Source organism: Sciurus vulgaris (assembly GCF_902686455.1).
Source record: "Sciurus vulgaris genome assembly, chromosome: 16".
Taxonomy (NCBI): domain Eukaryota; kingdom Metazoa; phylum Chordata; class Mammalia; order Rodentia; family Sciuridae; genus Sciurus; species Sciurus vulgaris.
Genome location: NC_136477.1, coordinates 2,550,948 through 2,569,111, shown reverse-complemented (window position 1 = coordinate 2,569,111; position 18,164 = coordinate 2,550,948). Strand labels below are relative to the sequence as shown.

The 18,164-nt window shown below is 62.7% G+C and overlaps 1 protein-coding gene across 4 annotated transcripts in view; it reads left to right on the top strand.

Moving 5' to 3' along the window:
* ZFR2 (zinc finger RNA binding protein 2) overlaps positions 1-16,553 on the top strand; it is a 37,022-nt gene extending 20,469 nt beyond the window's left edge. Inside the window, exons 5-18 of one of the 4 annotated variants that reach the window (XM_079116031.1) lie at positions 541-723; positions 2,021-2,189; positions 4,066-4,226; positions 5,081-5,200; positions 6,975-7,111; positions 7,727-7,859; positions 8,553-8,725; positions 9,594-9,765; positions 11,046-11,184; positions 12,537-12,634; positions 12,999-13,094; positions 14,285-14,396; positions 14,982-15,079; positions 15,536-16,553. In XM_079116031.1, coding sequence (XP_078972157.1) covers positions 541-723; positions 2,021-2,189; positions 4,066-4,226; positions 5,081-5,200; positions 6,975-7,111; positions 7,727-7,859; positions 8,553-8,725; positions 9,594-9,765; positions 11,046-11,184; positions 12,537-12,634; positions 12,999-13,094; positions 14,285-14,396; positions 14,982-15,079; positions 15,536-15,712 — 1,968 coding nt within the window. In that variant the 3' untranslated portion in view covers positions 15,713-16,553. Of the gene's footprint in view, positions 1-540; positions 724-2,020; positions 2,190-4,065; positions 4,227-5,080; positions 5,201-6,971; positions 7,112-7,726; positions 7,860-8,552; positions 8,726-9,593; positions 9,766-11,045; positions 11,185-12,536; positions 12,635-12,998; positions 13,095-14,284; positions 14,397-14,981; positions 15,080-15,535 lie in introns of all 4 variants that reach the window. The other 3 variants (XM_079116030.1, XM_079116029.1, XM_079116028.1) reach the window with 3 other exon arrangements.
* The last annotated feature ends 1,611 nt before the right edge of the window (positions 16,554-18,164 follow it).

Below are 18,164 nucleotides of genomic sequence, written 5' to 3'. Positions count from 1 at the left end.
GTCTTGCATGCTTCTGGGGACATGCTATCTGCAGGGGCGGGTCCTTGGCGTGGTCAGAGCGTCCTGGGCTGCATGCCGCTTGCCTCCCTCCAGGGCTGCAGGAACCCAGTGGGTTCCCCTCGAGGGCTGGGTGATCAGACATTTGCGTGGAGCCCCTCCGTGTATATCAGCAGGTTCTAAAAAGCAAGTGTCTGCACTGTCATCTGGCAGCTTTCCCAGCCTGGACAAGGCCCAGTTGGCTTCAGGCAGCTCCCCGCCCCGCCCCACCAAACCTGTGATTCTTCGGCAACGCTCTCCTAAGTAGGGTGTTTTTTAGCAAAGGGAAGAAACCACCAAGACGTCTTTTGGTCCCAGCTTCGGAGTTTGCTAACTGGGCTTAATGAAGGGACACTTGCTCCTCTCAGTGCCAGAGGGTAGGAGGATGGGGAGAGTGACCTCCGTCTCCCATGGGGGTCTTGCCAGCTATGTCCACGGCCTGCTGGGGAGGGGCAGTGCCTGCTGGGGATGCCAGCTCCGTCCACCTCTTCCTCTTTGCGGCAGACCTACCGGGATCATCTGGAAGGACAGAAGCACAGGAAGAAGGAGGCGGCTCAGAGGACGGGCGTGCAGCCCAACGGCAGCCCATGCGGGACGCCGGCGCAGCTGCACTGCGGCCTATGTGCCGTGTCCTGCACTGGGGCAGAGGCCTATGCTGCCCACATCCGGGGAGCCAAGCACCAGAAGGTAGGGGCCCACACACCGCCAACCCAACTGGGTCCCAGAGGGCCACATGCTGGGGTAGCTACACAGACCAGCAGGGGTCTGGGGGCCTTCAGAGCATGAGGGCCACGGTCCCCAGGCCCCAAGAGCCACACACCTTCTCCCAGCCATGAACATGACCCCTGCCCCTGCACAGACACTTAGAGACCAGTGGCCTTTGCACCTGGGCCACAAAGACAAAACCACACAGCATTTGGGGGCATGCAGAGTGCTGGGGTGAGGCAGATGGTGTTCCCTAGGTGCTGTTTTCTACCCTTCCTGTCTTAACACCAAAGCCTTCCTGTGGCCTGAAAGATGCTTGCAGGGGAAGTTAGTGCAGCCCCACCTGAGAGGGCAGGGAGGCCTGGCCTGCGCCCCAGGCCTGCCGGGCCTCTCAGTCAGCAAGGTCCTGTGAATATCTGCAGGATGCTCACCTCCAGCAATGGGTGGGGCAGAGCTGCAGATTGCTGAGGGAAGCTCACCTTGACCCCACATGGTTACTGAGCAGGTCACCGAGCAGGACGGCTGGGAGTGCCCTGTCCCACTGCCACGGGCCCTCCTGCCCCTGGGGCTTTGCACAGGGCTGTCTTCCAGCCACCCTGAGGAGGCCCACCTCACTCACCTCGTGCTCATTGAGGGCAGCATTGCCCAGCCCAGCCCAGGGCAGGCTCCCTTATGCCCATGGGAACCCGCCCAACCAGAGCCGGCAAGGCACAGGATGGACACAGGAAGGAGCATGGTGGGAGATGGAGACCAGGCAGGGCAGGGCGCAGGTATCCCCTCTGGGCCTGGGGCTCCGTCTGGGCGCAGGGAGGCTCTGCAGCCCGCTGGATGGGGCAGTTCTGAGGGCGGACACCAGGCAGTGCTGGCAGGTGCGTCAGGTGGTCATGGGTGCAGGTGCTAGAGGCCACCCAGCAAGGCCTTGCCAACTGAAACCTTCCACAAATGCCTGGACCCGCAAGTGCTGAGGGATGTGGCCAGAATGTGGGTGCCTGCACCTCTTCTGCAGAGATGGCTGTGTCCAGGAGCACATCCGTCTTAGTTGGAGGCCCCGGCCGCACAGCCACACACCCTGAGCCCCACATCTGGGGCTCTGGGCAGGGGCCTGGGGGGGAGCCTCGCAGGTGCTGAGAGCGGATACCTCACGACAGGAGGAAGGGGCCTGGAAGCAGGGGACAGCTCGAGAAGGCCTCAGCGGGGAGTGATGCACCAGAGACATTTCAGGGGCGCCTGGGAAGGGTGGGGTCCTGATGCTTCCGACAGAGGGACGGGTCCTTTCCAGGTTTTCAAGTTGCACACGAAACTGGGGAAGCCCATCCCCACCATCGAGCCGACGCCCAGGAGCCCCGCCCGCAGCAGCAGAGCCGAGGCCCCCACAGTGCCCAGCCTGCATACTCCAGGCAGGGCAGCCCTGGCCAAGAGACCTGTGGCCTCCAGCACTCCGAGGGAGGGTAGGTGTCCCTGCTTTCCCCGCCCGTGTGCCCCTGGGCAACCTCGCCACCCTCCTCACGTCCCGGGAGAAGCAGCTGTGTGTAAATTTGTGTGCGTGTGTATGTGAGGGTGGGCGACCCTTTCCAAACCTTGGACTTGAGACCTTTCCAGGAAATGGTAGTGTTGCATCTTCCTTTGGCACCGGGGATGGCGCTGGGTGCTGGCAGGCCTCCGGGAGCCCTGGCTCAGCCTGGAGCGTGCCTCCCGCCCTGGTGCTCAGGGTCACACTGGGCCCTGATGAGTGAGGTGGGCGCTGGCAAGCCGTGGCTGCCCTGCCCCCTACACCACAAGTCCGGCTTCCTGTCCGGTGACCTGAGTGGTGACAGCTCCTGTTCTGCGCTCTGCACTCATCTCATGCACCCTCCCCAGCAGCTCCCCCAGGGAGATTTTGTCACTCGTCCCAATGCACAGATGGAAAGACCAAGGCGGGTGCCTGGCCCGGTCACGCAGCAAGCGGCTATAGCTCCCGCCCAGCTCCGTCCAGTAGTCCCTGCTCAGACATCGGCATCCTACACTGAAGGGTGGGAGGTATTTGGGGCCTAAGCAGCATGTCTTCCTGAGTAACAACATGATTTTTAAACTTCTTGCAGTCTTGGGGACAGATCCCAGGGCCCCTTGCAGGACAGCAAGCTCCCAGATGAGCTGCACCCCGGCCTGTGAGGTGGCTTTGAAGACAGAATCACTAAGCAGCTTTCTAGTTTGTTTTTGTGGTCCCAGGGCTGGGACCCAGGGCCCAGCACGCGGTATACACGCTCTACGTCTGAGCCACCTCTGCAGCCCTGCTTTCGTGGTTTGAGACAGGGCCCCACTAAGTTGCTTGCCTGGCTTCCGCCTTCCATCCCCCCTCGGCCTCCTGAGCAGCGGGGACCACAGGCCTGCACCACTGCCTCCGCCACTGAGAAGTTGGCGCAGTGTCCCCCCCCCAGAGTCCACAGTGTGCCTCATTAGCATGCGAAGGGAGACCTTTGGTCCGCAGCCTCGTCATGCTGATGAACTAAGGGTGGAGGCTTCCAGCAGCTGGTGGGTCCCCGGAGGAGAGGTGAAGCTTGGGCTTCTTCCCCATGGATTCGAGTTGGCTTCATGCTTCCTCGCTGTGACTCGAGCAGGCACGGCAGCAACGTCAAAGTCAAACGCAGACAGAGACGAAGCTCCAGCAGAGGAATCTGTGCAACAGGAAGGCTGGGTTCTTGCTGAGCCTGGGAAACATAGGAAAGTTATTTAGTTATTCTGTGGTGCTGGGGATGGAGCCCAGGGCCTCCCACACGCTGGACAAGCATCCCACCACTGAGCTGCACCCAGCCCTTTTGTTAATTTTGAGACGGCCGTGCGAAGTTGCCCAGGCTGGCCTGGACCTTGCCATCCTCCTGCCTCAGTCTCCTGAGTAGTTGGAGTCGTGGGCATGACCACCACACCCAGTCAGAAGTCATCTCGAAGGAGGCCCAGGTGCTTTCTACGCGAGGGCGACTGACAGGGCAGTGGCTCCTACCTGAGGCAGCTTGCAGGTTCGAGAAGGGGCAGGTGTTTCCTTGGGCACCGTGTCACACTGCTGTCCTCTTGTACGCGGCCAGCTGTGGCACACTGTTGTCCTTGAGGTCCTGCCCCAGAGCCCTCTCTCCACACCCCAGCCCACTCCACCGGTCAGGGCTTGGCCCGGTGACTCCGGCTGAACCTGACTACTTTGGCAGGAGCACAGCCCACTGTCTGGGAGGCTCTGATGGCCGTCACTAGCGGAAGGACAAGGAGGGGCTTGGGTTTGTGCACCTCATGCCTGCGTGGCCGGGTGGGTGTGCAGCCAGCTCTGGTTTCTGCTGGAGTGACATGGCTGTCTCCCTTCAGGGACTCCCAAGTCACAGGCCACTCGCAGCAGACCCCAGGAGGGGAAACCGACTCGACACAAGTCTGAGGGGCCAGGAGAACCACCCTCCCGGGGAGGCCCGTGGGAAGCTCCCGGGGGCTGCTGTGACGTGGAGCCAGTGGGGCCCGACTATGTGGAGGAGGTAGGTGGAGGCTGGCCTGGTCCACGCCTGGTGCACGAGGGCCAGACCCAGGGTCGGCTTCGCAACCTCGATGGTTCTCTGTGGGAGATTTAAGTGAACCCGCCCCTCTCCGTGGTGTCACAAGCAGACCTCCGTGGGCCGGAACTCCGCACAGACCCCCGACGGCCCCGGAGCTAGCCAAGCGAGGCGCAGGTGTGGAGTTGCCCCTGAGGAACTGTCCATCTTTTCCCCAAGGAAGGAGGGTGGAAAGAGAAGTTGGGGGGAGAGAGCGCGGCCAGGGGAGGGAGGCCCTCTGCCCAGCCCCTCGTTGGGCCTGAGTGCCTCGGGACCCACAGGGTCATGACGGGTCGGCCAGCTCCCTGCCAGCCAGCTTCCAGACCCTGGCGAGCCTCTCCCGGGAGAAGTGGAACTGGGTTTCCTGCAGCTCACCCACGGCCTGGGCTTCCAAATTCCGGCCCAAGATGGGTCCCTGGGAGTCACCATGCACCTGTGTGGCTGCCACGGATGCCCAGGGAGACGCAGTCAGCCCCGCAGCCCTGCTGCCTCCAACGCCGCCTTGGTGCTCCAGGCACAGAACGGCCCTCACGGTGTGCCTGTGTGCCTCCTGTCCCCGGGCATACCTTCTGTCCCAGCAGCCTGGCATCTTGCATTTTGCCCAGGGCAGAAGGAGCACAGCAGCCAGGACCATGCTGCTGGAGACCCTGCCACCCCGTCACGGGCGGCAGGATCGTGGCAGCGACCCTCAGTGAGGTGGCTGCCAGGGTGGGAACTGACTGACCATGTGGCGCCTGTTGGTGACGTCCCTTGCCCTCGGGGCTTTGGCCTGGAATGAGCAACTGTGCTTCACGTCTCAGGTGTGCAACGACGAGGGGAAAGTGATCCGGTTCCACTGCAAGCTGTGCGAATGCAGCTTCAACGACCCCAACGCCAAGGACATGCACGTCAAGGGGCGGCGGCATCGGCTGCAGTACAGAGTGCGTCTAAGGGGCGCCTCCTGGCTGCCCACCCTCCTGCTTGCTCCGGTTACCGTGGAGTCCCGGGGTAGGGGAGGGAAGGGCTTCTGTCTGCCATATCTAGGTCCACATCATGAAGCACGTCTTTGGCCTCCATGAAACTGAGCCATGGATAGTACCTCCAGTCCCCTTGGGCCTCCAGACACTGAGGTCTGGGCAGCTACCTCCTCCACCATGGACCTAGCACACCCTGTGCCCGCTGGGAGCCCACCCATCCTGGGCTACTGCCTGCCACCTTCCCACAGCACCTCTAGTGCTGCCCAGCCAGGCCGCAGCGTAGACCAACCTTGGGGTCACTCTGCACTCCTCAGGCCCTCCTCACTGTGGATGCTCCCTTTCAGGGTCCTGCACGTCCTTAGAAACAGAGTCCTGTTCCTCTCACCTCAGCTCACGTCTCTTCTGGGTCAGCACTTGCCATACTGCCTGCACACAACACTCAGAGATGGAGCTGTGGATGGATGGATAGATGGACGGATGGATGGATGGATGGATGGATGAATGGACAGATGGGCGGATGGACGGGTGGATGGACAGATGGGTGGATGGATGGGCAGATAAATGGGTGGATGAAAGGATATGTGGGTGGATGGATGAATGGATACATGGACGGATGGATAGATGGATGGGTGGATGGACGGATGAGTGAATGGATGGGTGGATGGATAGATGGATAGATGGGCAGATGGATGGGTGGATGGATGGATATGTGGGTGGATGGATAGATGGACAGATGGATGGGTGGATGGATAGATGGGTGGATGGATGAGTGGATAGATATGTGGGTGGATGGGTGGATGGATAGATGGATAGATGGGCAGATGAATGGGTGGATGAATGGATATGTGGGTAGATGGATGAATGGACAGATGGACAGATGAATGGATAGATGGATGGGTGGATGGACGGATGAGTGAATGGATGGGTAGATGGACGGGTGGATGGATGGGTGGATGGATGGATGGATGGATGGATAGATGGGTAGATGGATGGATATGTGGGTGGATGGATAGGTGGATGGATGGATGGATGGATGAGTAGAGGAGGGATGGATGGATATGTGGGTGGATGGATAGATGAGTGGATGGACTGGATGGATGGATATGTGGGTGGATGGATGGATGAATGAATGGGTGAGTGGATAGGTGGGTGGAAAAGGGATAGATGGGGAAATCAGTGACAGTTTTGTATCATTTGGTCATGCAGATTTGCAGGCAGGTTTGTAAAACAATGAGGGTAAACCCACAGGAAAAACTATAGAACTCTGCCGGTTGTCTCGTCTCTTGCCAGATGGCTTTGACTGGGGGTGAATGTTCTGGCTTAGTCAGGTTGTTTGCACTGTTCAGTGACCACCCCTGTCACTCAGCAGTGCAGTGAGGCTTCCACCTGTAGCAGACAGAACACTAAGGGAATGTAGTAGCCCCTAGAGGCCTGGAGGCCTGTGCAGATGCGCCCTGAACTTCAACAAGCAGCATGCACTCGCTCAGCTTCTTCTTTGGTCCTCTCATTGGGAGCACAAGCCAGGGGTCAACTCTCATTCTTGGTCACTGTAACTGTCGCTCATCCTTGTGCCCCCTCTGCAGCCCCCTTCCCCACCATGGCCTTTGGGCTGAGCAGTTTCGGGATGTAAACCCAGCTGTAAATGCACGGCAAGGTGGCAGCCCTGGGGCTCTCCCTGTGTCCCCGAGGCTGCTGTGGCGCCTGTCCTTTCTCACGACTCACCTTGCCTTCCCAGAAGAAAGTGGACCCCGACCTCCCCATTGCTGCCAAGCCCAGCAGCAGGGTGCGGAAGCTGCTGGAGGAGCAGATGAGGAAGGAGCGGCAGCGGGCCCAGCGGCGGCTGGAGGAGATGCGCAACTGGTGCTCGGAGCTGAGGTGCCTGCAGGACAGGGGCAGGCCTGCCCTCATCCCCTCCCGTGCTGGCCTTTAGGACCAGCCTTTAGGCCTCACTCTGGACGGGCCTCTGTCCCGGTTGGTGAGACTCAGTGCAGTGCCACCACAGAGGGTCCATTGCTGCTGCACCAGAGGCACCCAGTGGCCCCCGCATTCCGCACATCCCTGACCTCCGTCTTCCCCAGTGCGCCAGTGGGCACACTTTGTCATTCCCCCTCTTCACCCTAGAGCAGTCCCAAAGCTGTTCTCTCTCATACCTGATCTGTGGGCTCTCCAGCACCGGCAGGCCTGAGTGAGGAGGAGAGAGAGGCTGCGCCCAGGTGGCAAGGCCCAGCCCAGGGCCCACCTGCCCCCTGTGGCCACGGTCAGTCCTGGCCTTCCCCGGCCTCAGTCTCTCCAGGCACACAGCAGGCTGTGCAGGGCCTGTGGCCTCAGTTCCTGGGAGCAGTGTGAGCGCCTGGCAGGCTGGGCCAGGAGCCCGCAGTGTGAGCTGGGCAGGCGAGGGCGGCCAGCGGTGCCCGCATGTGAGCACATCTGCGGTGGTGGGCTCCCTGTGGCCTGGGTCCCTCACAGCCCTCTGCACTCATCTGGCCACAGGCACTACGAGGCGCGCTGCAGAAGGCCGGAGGAGGAGCCGCGGCCCCAGGACGAGGAGACACAAGCGGCCTCGCCCGAATGGGCCCCTTCGCCTGTCCTGGGCAGGCTGGGTGTGCCTGCTGTCCCACTCCCGGTAGGTGCCCAGGGCGGTGTGAGGTGCAGGCTGGCCTCTTCCAGTAGTGAGGAAGTCCTCTGAGGGCACCAGGCCTGCTGCGGGCCTGCATCGGACCCCCACTCCACAGGCTGGAGCCCAGCCTGCCTGCCCTGCTGCCCGGCCCCGGGAGGCCCTTCAGCTTCCTGCAGCTCCAGGTGCTCACATCTGCGCAAGCCTCATCTTGTGCCCCTTCTGTCCCAACTCCATAGCTCCTGCTGGCCGTGGGGCATGTGTCCTCCCAGGCCAAGCACCAAATTGATGGGAAGCTGAGATTTGCACCTTGCCGAGGGAAAGACCCTGGTTGACTCATGACCCTCTGGCCAGGATATGGCAGATGGGGGGCCTTGGGCCACCAGCTCAGACCTGAGCTTCCTGCAGCCACGGGGAGCCTGCGCTCCTCCTGGTTGCTGCCCTGTGACTCCTACAGTTCTGCCCCAGGACCCCCACCCAGCTGTGCCCTACCTCTAAGCCTGTCTTGCCATTGTCACCTGCCCACCTGCGCCTGGCTCTCTGAGCCAGCCTGGCTTCAGGCTCCTTCTGAGTCCTCATGGGGCCTTGGGTGCCCTCTGAATGCTGTGTGCAGCCACAACATGGCCAGCTGTCTTGTCCCCTGCCCACTTGGTCCCACAGACCACTCGGCGCAGCTCTGACAAGGGTGACCTCTCCCCATAGCCCAAGCGGCGGCCGGAGTCCAGTGATGACCGGCACGTCATGTGCAGGCACGCCACCATCTACCCCACGGAGGCAGAGCTGCTGGCCATCCAGAAAGCTGTGTCGCATGCAGAACGGGCCCTCAAGCTGGTGTCTGACGTGCTGGCCGAGGAGGAGGAGGGCAGCCAGCACAGGTATGCAGAGGGCCCGGCCCTGAGGATGGGCAGCTGCAGGGACCACGGGGGCCAGGGGCCCAGGCCCGAGGAGACCTGGAGCTTGCTCCACCTCTGGTCGGCCTCCGAGGCCCACAGAAGCTTCGCACCCCGAGCAGAGAGACCCATCTCCAAACTCCAGGCTGCAGAGGTCGCTTTCACCTGGGGGCATCGCCCTAGGGCCGCACAAGCCTCTCGCAGCCTATGGAGCAGCAGAGGTCTCGGCTGGGTGGCACTCAGGGAAGTGCTGAAGTGCCACAGGGACGAACCGCTCGGTGAGCCTTGGCCCCCTCGCTGCCAAGGAGTCCCACTCACGGAGCTCTGCGTCAGGGGTCGCATCGGCGTCCTCAGGGGTGCAGGCCCCACGCTGCGTATGCGGAGGAGCTGCGCTGAGGGCCGCGGCCCTCTGTTCCTCTCCTTGGTGTTTTTCTGCATTGGTAAACTGCACAGGACAGTTAAGCACTGGGACTGTGTCCAGGAGCACAGCTCAGCCACGGGCTCCCCTGTGCCCGTGCTGCACTGAGCCCCGTTGTCTAAGGCCCACAAGTGCACTTCCTGCCTGCGGGCTGGCCGGTTCCGCACCTTATACCAAGTGACCCACCGCCTCTGCTGAGCCTGGGCAGCTCTTCTCGCAGTGTGTGACCCACATGGAAGGCATGTGCCCTGGCATGTGGGTCAGGGTGTCCCCATCCAGGGACAACTGTATCTACACTGTCCTGGCAAGTGCCAGAGAAGGAGACCATAGCTGGGAGAGGCTTGCTGGGTGCTGGGTTCCCAGGGCTGGTGGTGGGCAGCCAGGTGGGGTCACTGGCACCCTTCTCTGATGGTGCCTCCATGGCTATCTCAACAGCAGCGCTGTGCCCTCACTTCGGATCCTGAAAGGCGTCATGCGGGTGGGCATCCTGGCAAAAGGCCTGGTCCTGCGGGGGGACAGGAATGTGCAGCTGACCCTGCTCTGCTCAGAGAAGCCCACACACGCCCTGCTGCGGAGGATCACTGAGCACCTGCCCCAGCAGCTCCTGGTACGCTTACACGGCAGGCTCCCTGCAGGCACCTGGCAGGGGTAACCATCCTGGAGGACTTTAGGAAGGCAGAGGCATCGCTACTCGAGAGCCGCTGGCTTGTTTTCACCAGCTGTTGGAAAGAGGGTCCTGGCAGCTCCCGGTTCCCTTGTGGAGGCTGAAACAAGGAGGCTGTCTAATGTCCCAGCCTGGGATGGAAGCTGGGTCGCGGACGCCCAGCATCAGAGGGTGAATAATGAGGAAAGCTGTATGGGAAATGTTTCCAAGCTCAGGCCTGGGCTGGCGGGTGGGCGTTCGGAGCGGTGGCCGGGACCTGGGCTCTTCCCTCTGGGGACCAGCGCCTGTCCTCACCTGGGAGGAGTGGGAGGAAGAAGCCATGGCAACGCAGATTGATAGACACGGTCAGAACCAACCCGCCCAGAGGCCTGGTCCCCCTGCGCCCCTTTCCATGGGTCCAGCACTTGAGGGGAACAGGGCCGTGGAAGTCAAGGGAATAAACCCACCTGAGAAGGCAGGCTCCAGTTTGTCACCTGTGAAGAAACCCAGGCTGGGAGCCAGGTGGAGCGCAGGGCCTTCTTCAGACAGGATGGCGCTTGGGTGCCCTGACACAGGACCTGCGCCTTCTGGAGCAGCATTCCTCACCGCAGGGCCAGCCCTGCAGAGGCCAGGGTGGACAGGAGAGGGTGGGAGGGACCAGGGCCTGGGCTGAGCCAGGCCTGAAGCAGGTGAGAGGGGCAGAGGGGTGGGGGTGACAAGTGCCTGAGCACCTGGGAACGGCCAGGGTGCTGCAGAGAGGGCCCAGAGGCCGCCCTGCTTTCTGGAAACAGCCTCGTGGTAAAGACAAGCCCGAGCCCCAGGGTCATGGGAAAGCGGGCAGGCCCCGCCCCAGAGCTGCAGGCAGAGTCCCCGGGTCGCCCTGAGGGGGGAGGAGACCGGGGCAGCTCAGAGTGGACACAGGCACTGGAGGGATGAGGATGCACAGGGAGCCTGGGCTGTGGGCAGACCTCTGGAGAGTGTCCTTCCCCTGGGGGACGATGGCACCTCGTGGTGGTCGTCTGCTCCTCTCCGTAAGAGGCTCCGTGTTTCTTTTTCTGCCGACCAGCTGCTGCTTCACTCCCTGGGGCTTAAAACTGGGTTGTCTTCTCTTACCGAGTCCTGGGTGTCTTCCACCTGGGAGGTCTCCTCCTCAGGCCCAGGTGCACCTGCCCACTGTGCCCCTGCTTGTCCGCACGGGACCCTCAATGGCCGTGATGTGGCCTGCGTTGTGTTCCAACCCCCAGATACTGACGGATGACAAGTACGAGGTCTCCTCTGACCCCGAAGCCAACATCGTCATCTCCTCCTGCGAGGAGCCCAAGATGCAGGTCACCGTGTCCCTCACTTCTCCCCTGATGCGAGAGGACCCCTCTGTGGACCGAGGTGCGGCCAGGCCCCCAGCCCACACTTCCTGGGCATTGCAAATGCCCATCTTGGGGCCCCACCCACAGCCCTCTGGCACCTCTGGCACCCCAAATTTCACTACTTACCCAAGAGCCGGGTCTTGGGATAGCAGAGGACAAGAGTTGGTGACAGCATCCCACAGCTCAGCTCCCAGGCCATAACACCATCCTCTGGTGGCATCCGCCCCCATAGGCAGGGCCATGTCACCTTCTCTAGCTGTCACAGGCTGGGCACTGGCTGCCTCTGCCCAGGTGAAGTGTGGAGGGAGGTGGTGGCCACAGACAGGGCTGAGCAGCTTGCCCATCTTGCCAGGACCACTTGTCTGTCTCCTTGAAGCCAGACTTGCCCCCGCTGGAGGAGGCCAGGGGCAGGATGGCCTCTAGAACTGGGCACATGCAGGCTAGCAATAGGCACGCCCACACATCTGTGTCCACTGGGGCCTGTCACAGAATCTTCTAGAACAGTCTCTGGAGCTGTTCCCCAGGCCCAGCTGTCCTGAGCCTTCTCATGTCACGGCTGAGGCCATAAGTCACCGTTTAAATGGATGCTCTTTACAACTAGAAGGCTCACAGCAGCCTTGGACCCTGGAGGAGAGCCATGGGCAGTGGTGTGGGCAGTATGGGGAGACACAGGGCCACCCCAAGTGGAGGCCGGGATCTAACAGTGGCAGAGGTTTTGCAAGCACTCAAGATAGGGACCCACTCGAGGTCCCTGCCGGTCTGGACCCTTGGAGACCCCATCGCTCTGACAGGCAGCCCCAGGGGAAGCTCACCAGGAAATGGCACTTCCTGTAGGCCAGCCCCTAAAACCCCTCCCCCCACACATCCCTGCCAATCCCATCCCAGCCTGGTGGAGTCGTTGCCATGGTGGACAGACAGGTCCATGAGGACATCGTGGAGGGCAAAGCCGTGCCCATCCTAAGGTGCGAGCCAGCCTGGGCTGCATGGGCCTCGCTGAGCCAATGCTGTCCTTCCCCCTCCTGGGTCTTCGTCATCAGTGACCAGACCTGTTGCCATCCCATCTGCGTCCTCCTTTCTGTGGTGTATTTGGAAGCTTCCAAAAACAGGCGCAGACTGCGGCTTCCCATCTGCACCTTGACTGACTAGTGGAGAGGACTTAGCACCCACCCTGAACTCCAGCACCCTACAGCTCGCCCCTGCTGGGCAGAGGGGGTTCATAGCAAGGTTTCCAGGGTCCCTTCCCAACCCTGTGGGATGATCTGGGGGGAGTCAAGTACTTCCCAGATCCGAGCTGCCCTCCAGGATAGGAGCAGAGCGGACCGCGCCCTTCCCACTCACCCTCCCTTGGGAACTCTCTCCCATTCCTTCCAGAAGGAACAGAGGCACCTCGGCCAGACCCAGGAGACGTCCTGAGCCCAGAGAGGTGCCTGGAGTCCCTGGCCGCCCTCCGTCACGCCAAGTGGTTCCAGGTCAGGGGCCTGGGGCAGGACGGGGCCTGGCGGCCTCCACAGAGGCTCAGCACAGGGTGCCTCTGTGAGGCCTGCTGGGTTCCATTGCCCCTTTCCTGCCCAGGACAGACCGGGTGGGCCAGGTGGGCACTGCAAGGCATGACGGCTGCTCCTGGTCCTCGGGACTGGATGCCACTGCCATCCACGGCTTGTGCCCACTGGAGGCGGGCCTGCCCTGCCGTGCTGCCCTTGATGCTGGCTGCGTGCCATTCCTGCTGCCCCTTCCCAGCCTGTGCCCTCAAGTCAGGGCCACTGTCCCTCGAATCAGCCGTCACCCAAGCAGCCCAGCTGCCTCCCCAAGAGCTGACTGGCATTTCCTCCCCAGGCGCGAGCCAGCAGCCTGCAGCCGTGCGTGATTGTCATCAGGGTCCTGCAGGACCTCCGCCGGCGTGTGCCCAGCTGGGGGGCCCTGCCAGCTTGGGTAAGACCATCGATGTCCTCACAACCCCCAAGGGCCCTGCAACCCTGACAAGCCAGGTCTCATTTCTCCCAGACAAAAATGCCCCTTCCGGGCACGCCCTGCCAAGAGGGCAGCATGAGCACGGACAGGCGAGGGTATGGAACAGGGGAGGCTGCGGGCGGGAGGACCTGGGCTTGTTACTCTAAAGCCACACTGCAGGGGAGGCCAGGGCCGCATGCAAATGTGGGCACAACAGGGAAATAGGTGGCAGCGGCCCAGACCTGGTGGCGTCAGGGCAGGGAGCCAGAGCCTCGTCCTGGCTCCTCGCTGGTGCTGGGCCACCTGCTCAGGGGGAAGCTCTGCAGCCCCACCCCCCAGTCAATAGACAGTTGGGCCCAGCCATGAAAGGAGGAGAGAAGAGGCCTCCGTGTCCCCAGCGAGACCCTTGGGTCCCCAGTGACTCCCATACCTCAGTGCCAGAATCCGCCACCCAGCACAGGCTCCTCCCACTGCAGATGCCCCTCTTGGTGGCTCAACTGTGCCCTCCCCTACGGGGTCCCCACCCCATCAGCACCTAGAAGTGGCACCTATGTCCTTTCCAAGCTTTTCCACTTGTGAAGTCCTGCTGCGGCCGGCTGCGGGTAGCTGTGGGCACAGCCCAGTCCCTCCCCGACTCTGAGGGAGGCCTGCCGCCTCTCCAAGCCCTGAGCCTGTTCTGGGACAAGCAGGGCCAGTGTCTGCACGGTGTCTGCATGTCCACTCCAACCCTGGGGAGTTCAGGGCCACGTCAGGCTCGTGACCAGCCCCAGGCCTGCCTCAGCCTGCAGAGCTCCCTGCAAGTGTATCAACCCTGTGAACCAAGAAGTCCCACAGTTTCCTGGGGCCACCTCGCACACGTCCCTGCCCTGCCCCGGGAGCTGGGGTGGCAGCTGCTCCTAGCTGCGTGGGTGGACCCTAGCTGAGGCACGGTGGCCCCGAGTAGGCCTCTTCCCTCAGGTGGGGCTGTGACATTGTCACAGCCCAGATGCCACAGGTGGGAAACTGCTGAGAGAGGCACAGGGAGCCGTGCAGCCATGGCAGGAGGCGGAAAGGAGGGAGGGCCGGAGGGACCTGGCATCCCAGGGCCCTGAAGTGTCTGCACCCAGCGGTGGTGGCTGCTCTGGTGGGAGAGGCTGTCTGCGTCCCCAGCACAGCGTTGCCCTCGCCCCCAGGCCCTGGAGCTGCTGGTGGAGAAGGCTCTGAGCAGTGCGTCCAGGTCCCTGGGCCCTGGGGACGCCGTGCGGCGGGTCCTGGAGTGTGTGGCTGCCGGCGCACTCCTAACAGGTCAGTCACTGAACAGAGAGCCCGGATGTGGGCAGCACGCCACGGAGGCCGAGGCCGTGGCTGGGGAGCCAGGGCCGTCCACACACACCTAAGGTCAGGGGCACCCCAGACAGGAAAGCACAGGGCTTGGAGCTGGTGGACGGGTGGAGCAGGGGCTGCTGCTGGGGCGAGGCTGGAAGCAGCCAGTCTGCCTCTGCGCTGGTGCCAGAGCCATCCCTGGTAGCCACACCCGCCAGCAGCAGAGTGCCCGGCAGCTCACACCAGGTGATCGCCGCCTGCTTGGTCCAAATTTATTTGAATAAATACGTTATTTATTCAAAGGAAACCAGCAGAGCCCAGATAGCGGCTGTAGGGAGCCACCCGCAGCGCTCCGCCAGCCCTGAGGAAGTCGCGGGCCTGGGCCAGAGGGCAAGTGGGCAGGAGGGTGGCAGGCAGGCCCCTGTGTGGCACTCCCACCCTCAGGGCCACAGGCCCCAGGCCCTCCAGTGTGGCTGAGAGGCCCTATGTGGCCGAGCAGCCTGTGTCACTGCAGTCCCCCACCAGATGTCCTCACATTCTTTGCTGTCCCCTCCTCCCCCCACGCAGATGGGCCTGGGCTCCAGGATCCCTGTGAGAAAGAGCAGAGGGACGTCCTCGGGTCCATGACCCTGCAGGAGCGGGAGGACGTGACAGCCAGCGCCCAGGTAGGAGGCCAGGCCCGGAGGCAGGGCCGCTACACAGCATCCCCCAAAGAGGCCCCAGCCCCCTTCCCTCCCCCTGCAGAGGTGCTGGGCAGAGGTGGCCAGAGGTGGCAAGGCTGCTGCCGGCATGAGGCCCAGACCTTGGGTTCTGCTGGCCAGGACTGCCCTGGGTGCCCTGGGCTGGCCCTGCCCATCTGGCTTCCTCGAGTGCAGCCAGCTGTGAGTGAAGCCTGGCGCCTACGAAACTCGAATCACGGGTCCCCTTAGCAAGGTGGAGATGCGCAGGGCTGGGCCTCTGGGAGGCGGTCAACAGCTGGCCACACAGGGCCCTGGGAGAGCCCGCAGCCCAGGCGCACCCAGCCACATGCTCTGTGCCCGCTGCTCAGCAGAGATGGGAGGGGTGCGTCCTAGCTGTGTGGGGCTGGTCGGAGCTGCCTGCTGATGCCATGTTGCCTGCAGCATGCCCTGCGCATGCTGGCCTTCCGGCAGATCCACAAGGTCCTCGGCATGGACCGGCTGCCGCCCAGGAGCAGGCCCGGGGCCCGCTTCCGGAAGAGGCCACGAGAGGCAGGCATGGCCGAGGAGGGCGCAGGTGAGAGGAAGCGGGGCCGCCAGGGGGGCGCGGGGCTGTCCTGAGCTTCCGCCTCCCCCGGCCTTCAAGCACATCTGGACATGCACCCACACCTGCCACCGGCCCTCGCGGTGGACAGCGGCCTCCTCTGCAGTGAGGGTCCATGGCGTCTGCCAACACTCGTGTTACACTCTCCCTTGGCCGCAGGCGCTGCCCCCCACAGCCGGCCAGGGGCAGCCCAGTGGCCCACACGCTGGCACTTCCCTCTGGCTTCACACTCTTCCCATACAAAGTGTGTGAGTTCACGACTGGCAGAGGCCTCCAGGGAGGGCGGCTGTGGGGAGCAGGCCGTGGCGCACCCCGCTGTAAGCAGGCCTTCCCGGGGACAAGGGACCACCCCCATGGAGCCCCACCTCACCTGCTCGGCAGCCTGGGGTCAGCAGGGCCACAAGACACGTGTGCCCTCTGCCCCTCCCGCCCAGCACCACCCCTACCTGAGTGCCTTCTGCAGGGGGCCACTCTGTCACAGGCTCTGTCATCCCGCAAGGCCTGGGCTTCTTCAGTTCCTCCTGATGCTATCCCAGTAGGGCCTGAGGCAGGTGGTCCCCAGTGCCCCTTTGGGGGAGCAGGGCCCGGGGCCCAGGCCGGGAAAATGCCCAGCAGGTGTGGTTGTCCCGTGGGCCCTGGGGACACCACCTGCTGCTCCTCACCCTGCCCACCTCTCCCCCTTTCCTTTCCCGACGGCATCGAGTGAGGAAAGCCCCTGTGTTCAGACGTGACCTGTGGTCATTTGAGTCCTTTGATTTTATCTCTGCATCTGAAGGACGGCATGTGTGGCTCCATGCCAGGGCCTCTGTCGTGCTACCTGGAAGTTGGCGGGGAATAAAGGAGACCTGCTTGTCTGCGTGTGGCCCGTGCTCTCCTTTGACTCAGGGTCAGCAACCTCAATGTGGGGCCTCAGTCTCCCTTGCAGGGTGGCCTCTCTCCCTGAGACTCGGTAGCAAGTGTGTATACAGAGGAGCCCAAGGGGCCCCAGTGTCCCTGGCTGCACCCGTGTGATGCCCCCCGCTGTCCCCACGCAGGGACCCCTTTGGACACCAAGAAACACCCTGCCCTGTGCACCCTTCAACCTGGGACCCCACCTCAGGCCTCAGAGCCCTTGGCCTGGTCCCTGCTGCACGCCAGGGGCTAGGAGGCCCTGGTGCTTCCTGGGGAGGGGCCGGAACCCTGAGCTTGGCAAGATGATTCTGCCCACAGAGAACGTCCCCTGCAGTTTCCGCCAGTCTTCACGCTAACCTCAGGGGGCGGACGGGGTTCAGATAAGGAGACCTTTCACAGTGGGCAAGAGCCTCAAGCCCCGAGGCTCCCCAGGCAGTGGTTCAGGGGCAGGCAGGGAGCCATGGAGGCAGAAGCCAGGTGGACGTGGCACCTGCCCTGCTGTTGGGGAGTGGCATGTGTACTTTGGAATGGATAGGAAATGGCCTGGACCCTCTGCCCAGCCAGGGAAGGACACCCCCTGGAGCTTAAGGCCCTGGAGGAGCGAGCAGGGGATACAGGCCATACGTTACCTGTGGGGTACAGGTCAGGGCTCGATCTCCTGAAAAGGCAGGCCAGGCCACTCTGCTCTGCCCTGCCGCCCCTGCCTCTCAGGCACAAGTGGCCCAGTCCTGGGGGTGGCTTCAGGACCCCCTGGGGCCTCCTTGGCCCCCGCCCTTGCCACTGCTTCCCTCAGCAGCCCCTCCTGTGGGGCTCCGCTCCCTCCCAAGCCCTTAGCCCTGGGCCCCACCTCAGGGATCTGCAGACCACTCACCCAGCTTCCAGGCTGGGCCTCCCCACCCCAGAGCCCCAGCCCTCATGGCCAATATGCCAGGAAAGCCCATCACAGCACTTGTCTTTCCAGCCTCAGCAGTAGTCACTGCTTTAGCCCTGGAGGGGCCTCCTCTGTGCTCAGGATAAAACTTCAGATCCCAATAAAGCCCCCAGAACCACCTGCCAATCTGTCATTCCACTGTAGATCCACCAGTCTCTTCCTATCCTTGGAGAGCCAAACAGACTGCCCCAGGGCCTTGGCACATATTGCTACCCTTGCCTACTGAGCTCTCCCCAGGCTCTTCCTCCTCCCCTTCTCCAGATCTCTGCTCCAATGTCACCTCCTCAGAGAAGCCTCCCTGACCACCTCGCCCTGCCACTAACCCTGTTCATTGTCATTACCCAGCTCTGGCTGCAAGCAGGAGGCCCGAGTGGGACCCCATGGTCCCAGGTCTGGGTACACACAAGAGTAACTGAATAAATAACTGTTGAAAGCCGACACCATGTTCTGGACGATGGTAAGGGTGGGCAGTGGCCACGGGGGCAAGTGAAGGGCCGCCTGGCCTCTGGGAGGGCGTTTAGCAACCGCAGCACAGCTTGATGGAACGCGCCCCAGGAAGGGAGACCGTGGTCGTCAAGCCAGGTAGCAGAAACCATCCTGCTGTCAAAGAGTGAAGCGGCCGCCTAGCAACTCCAAGGCACGCAGCT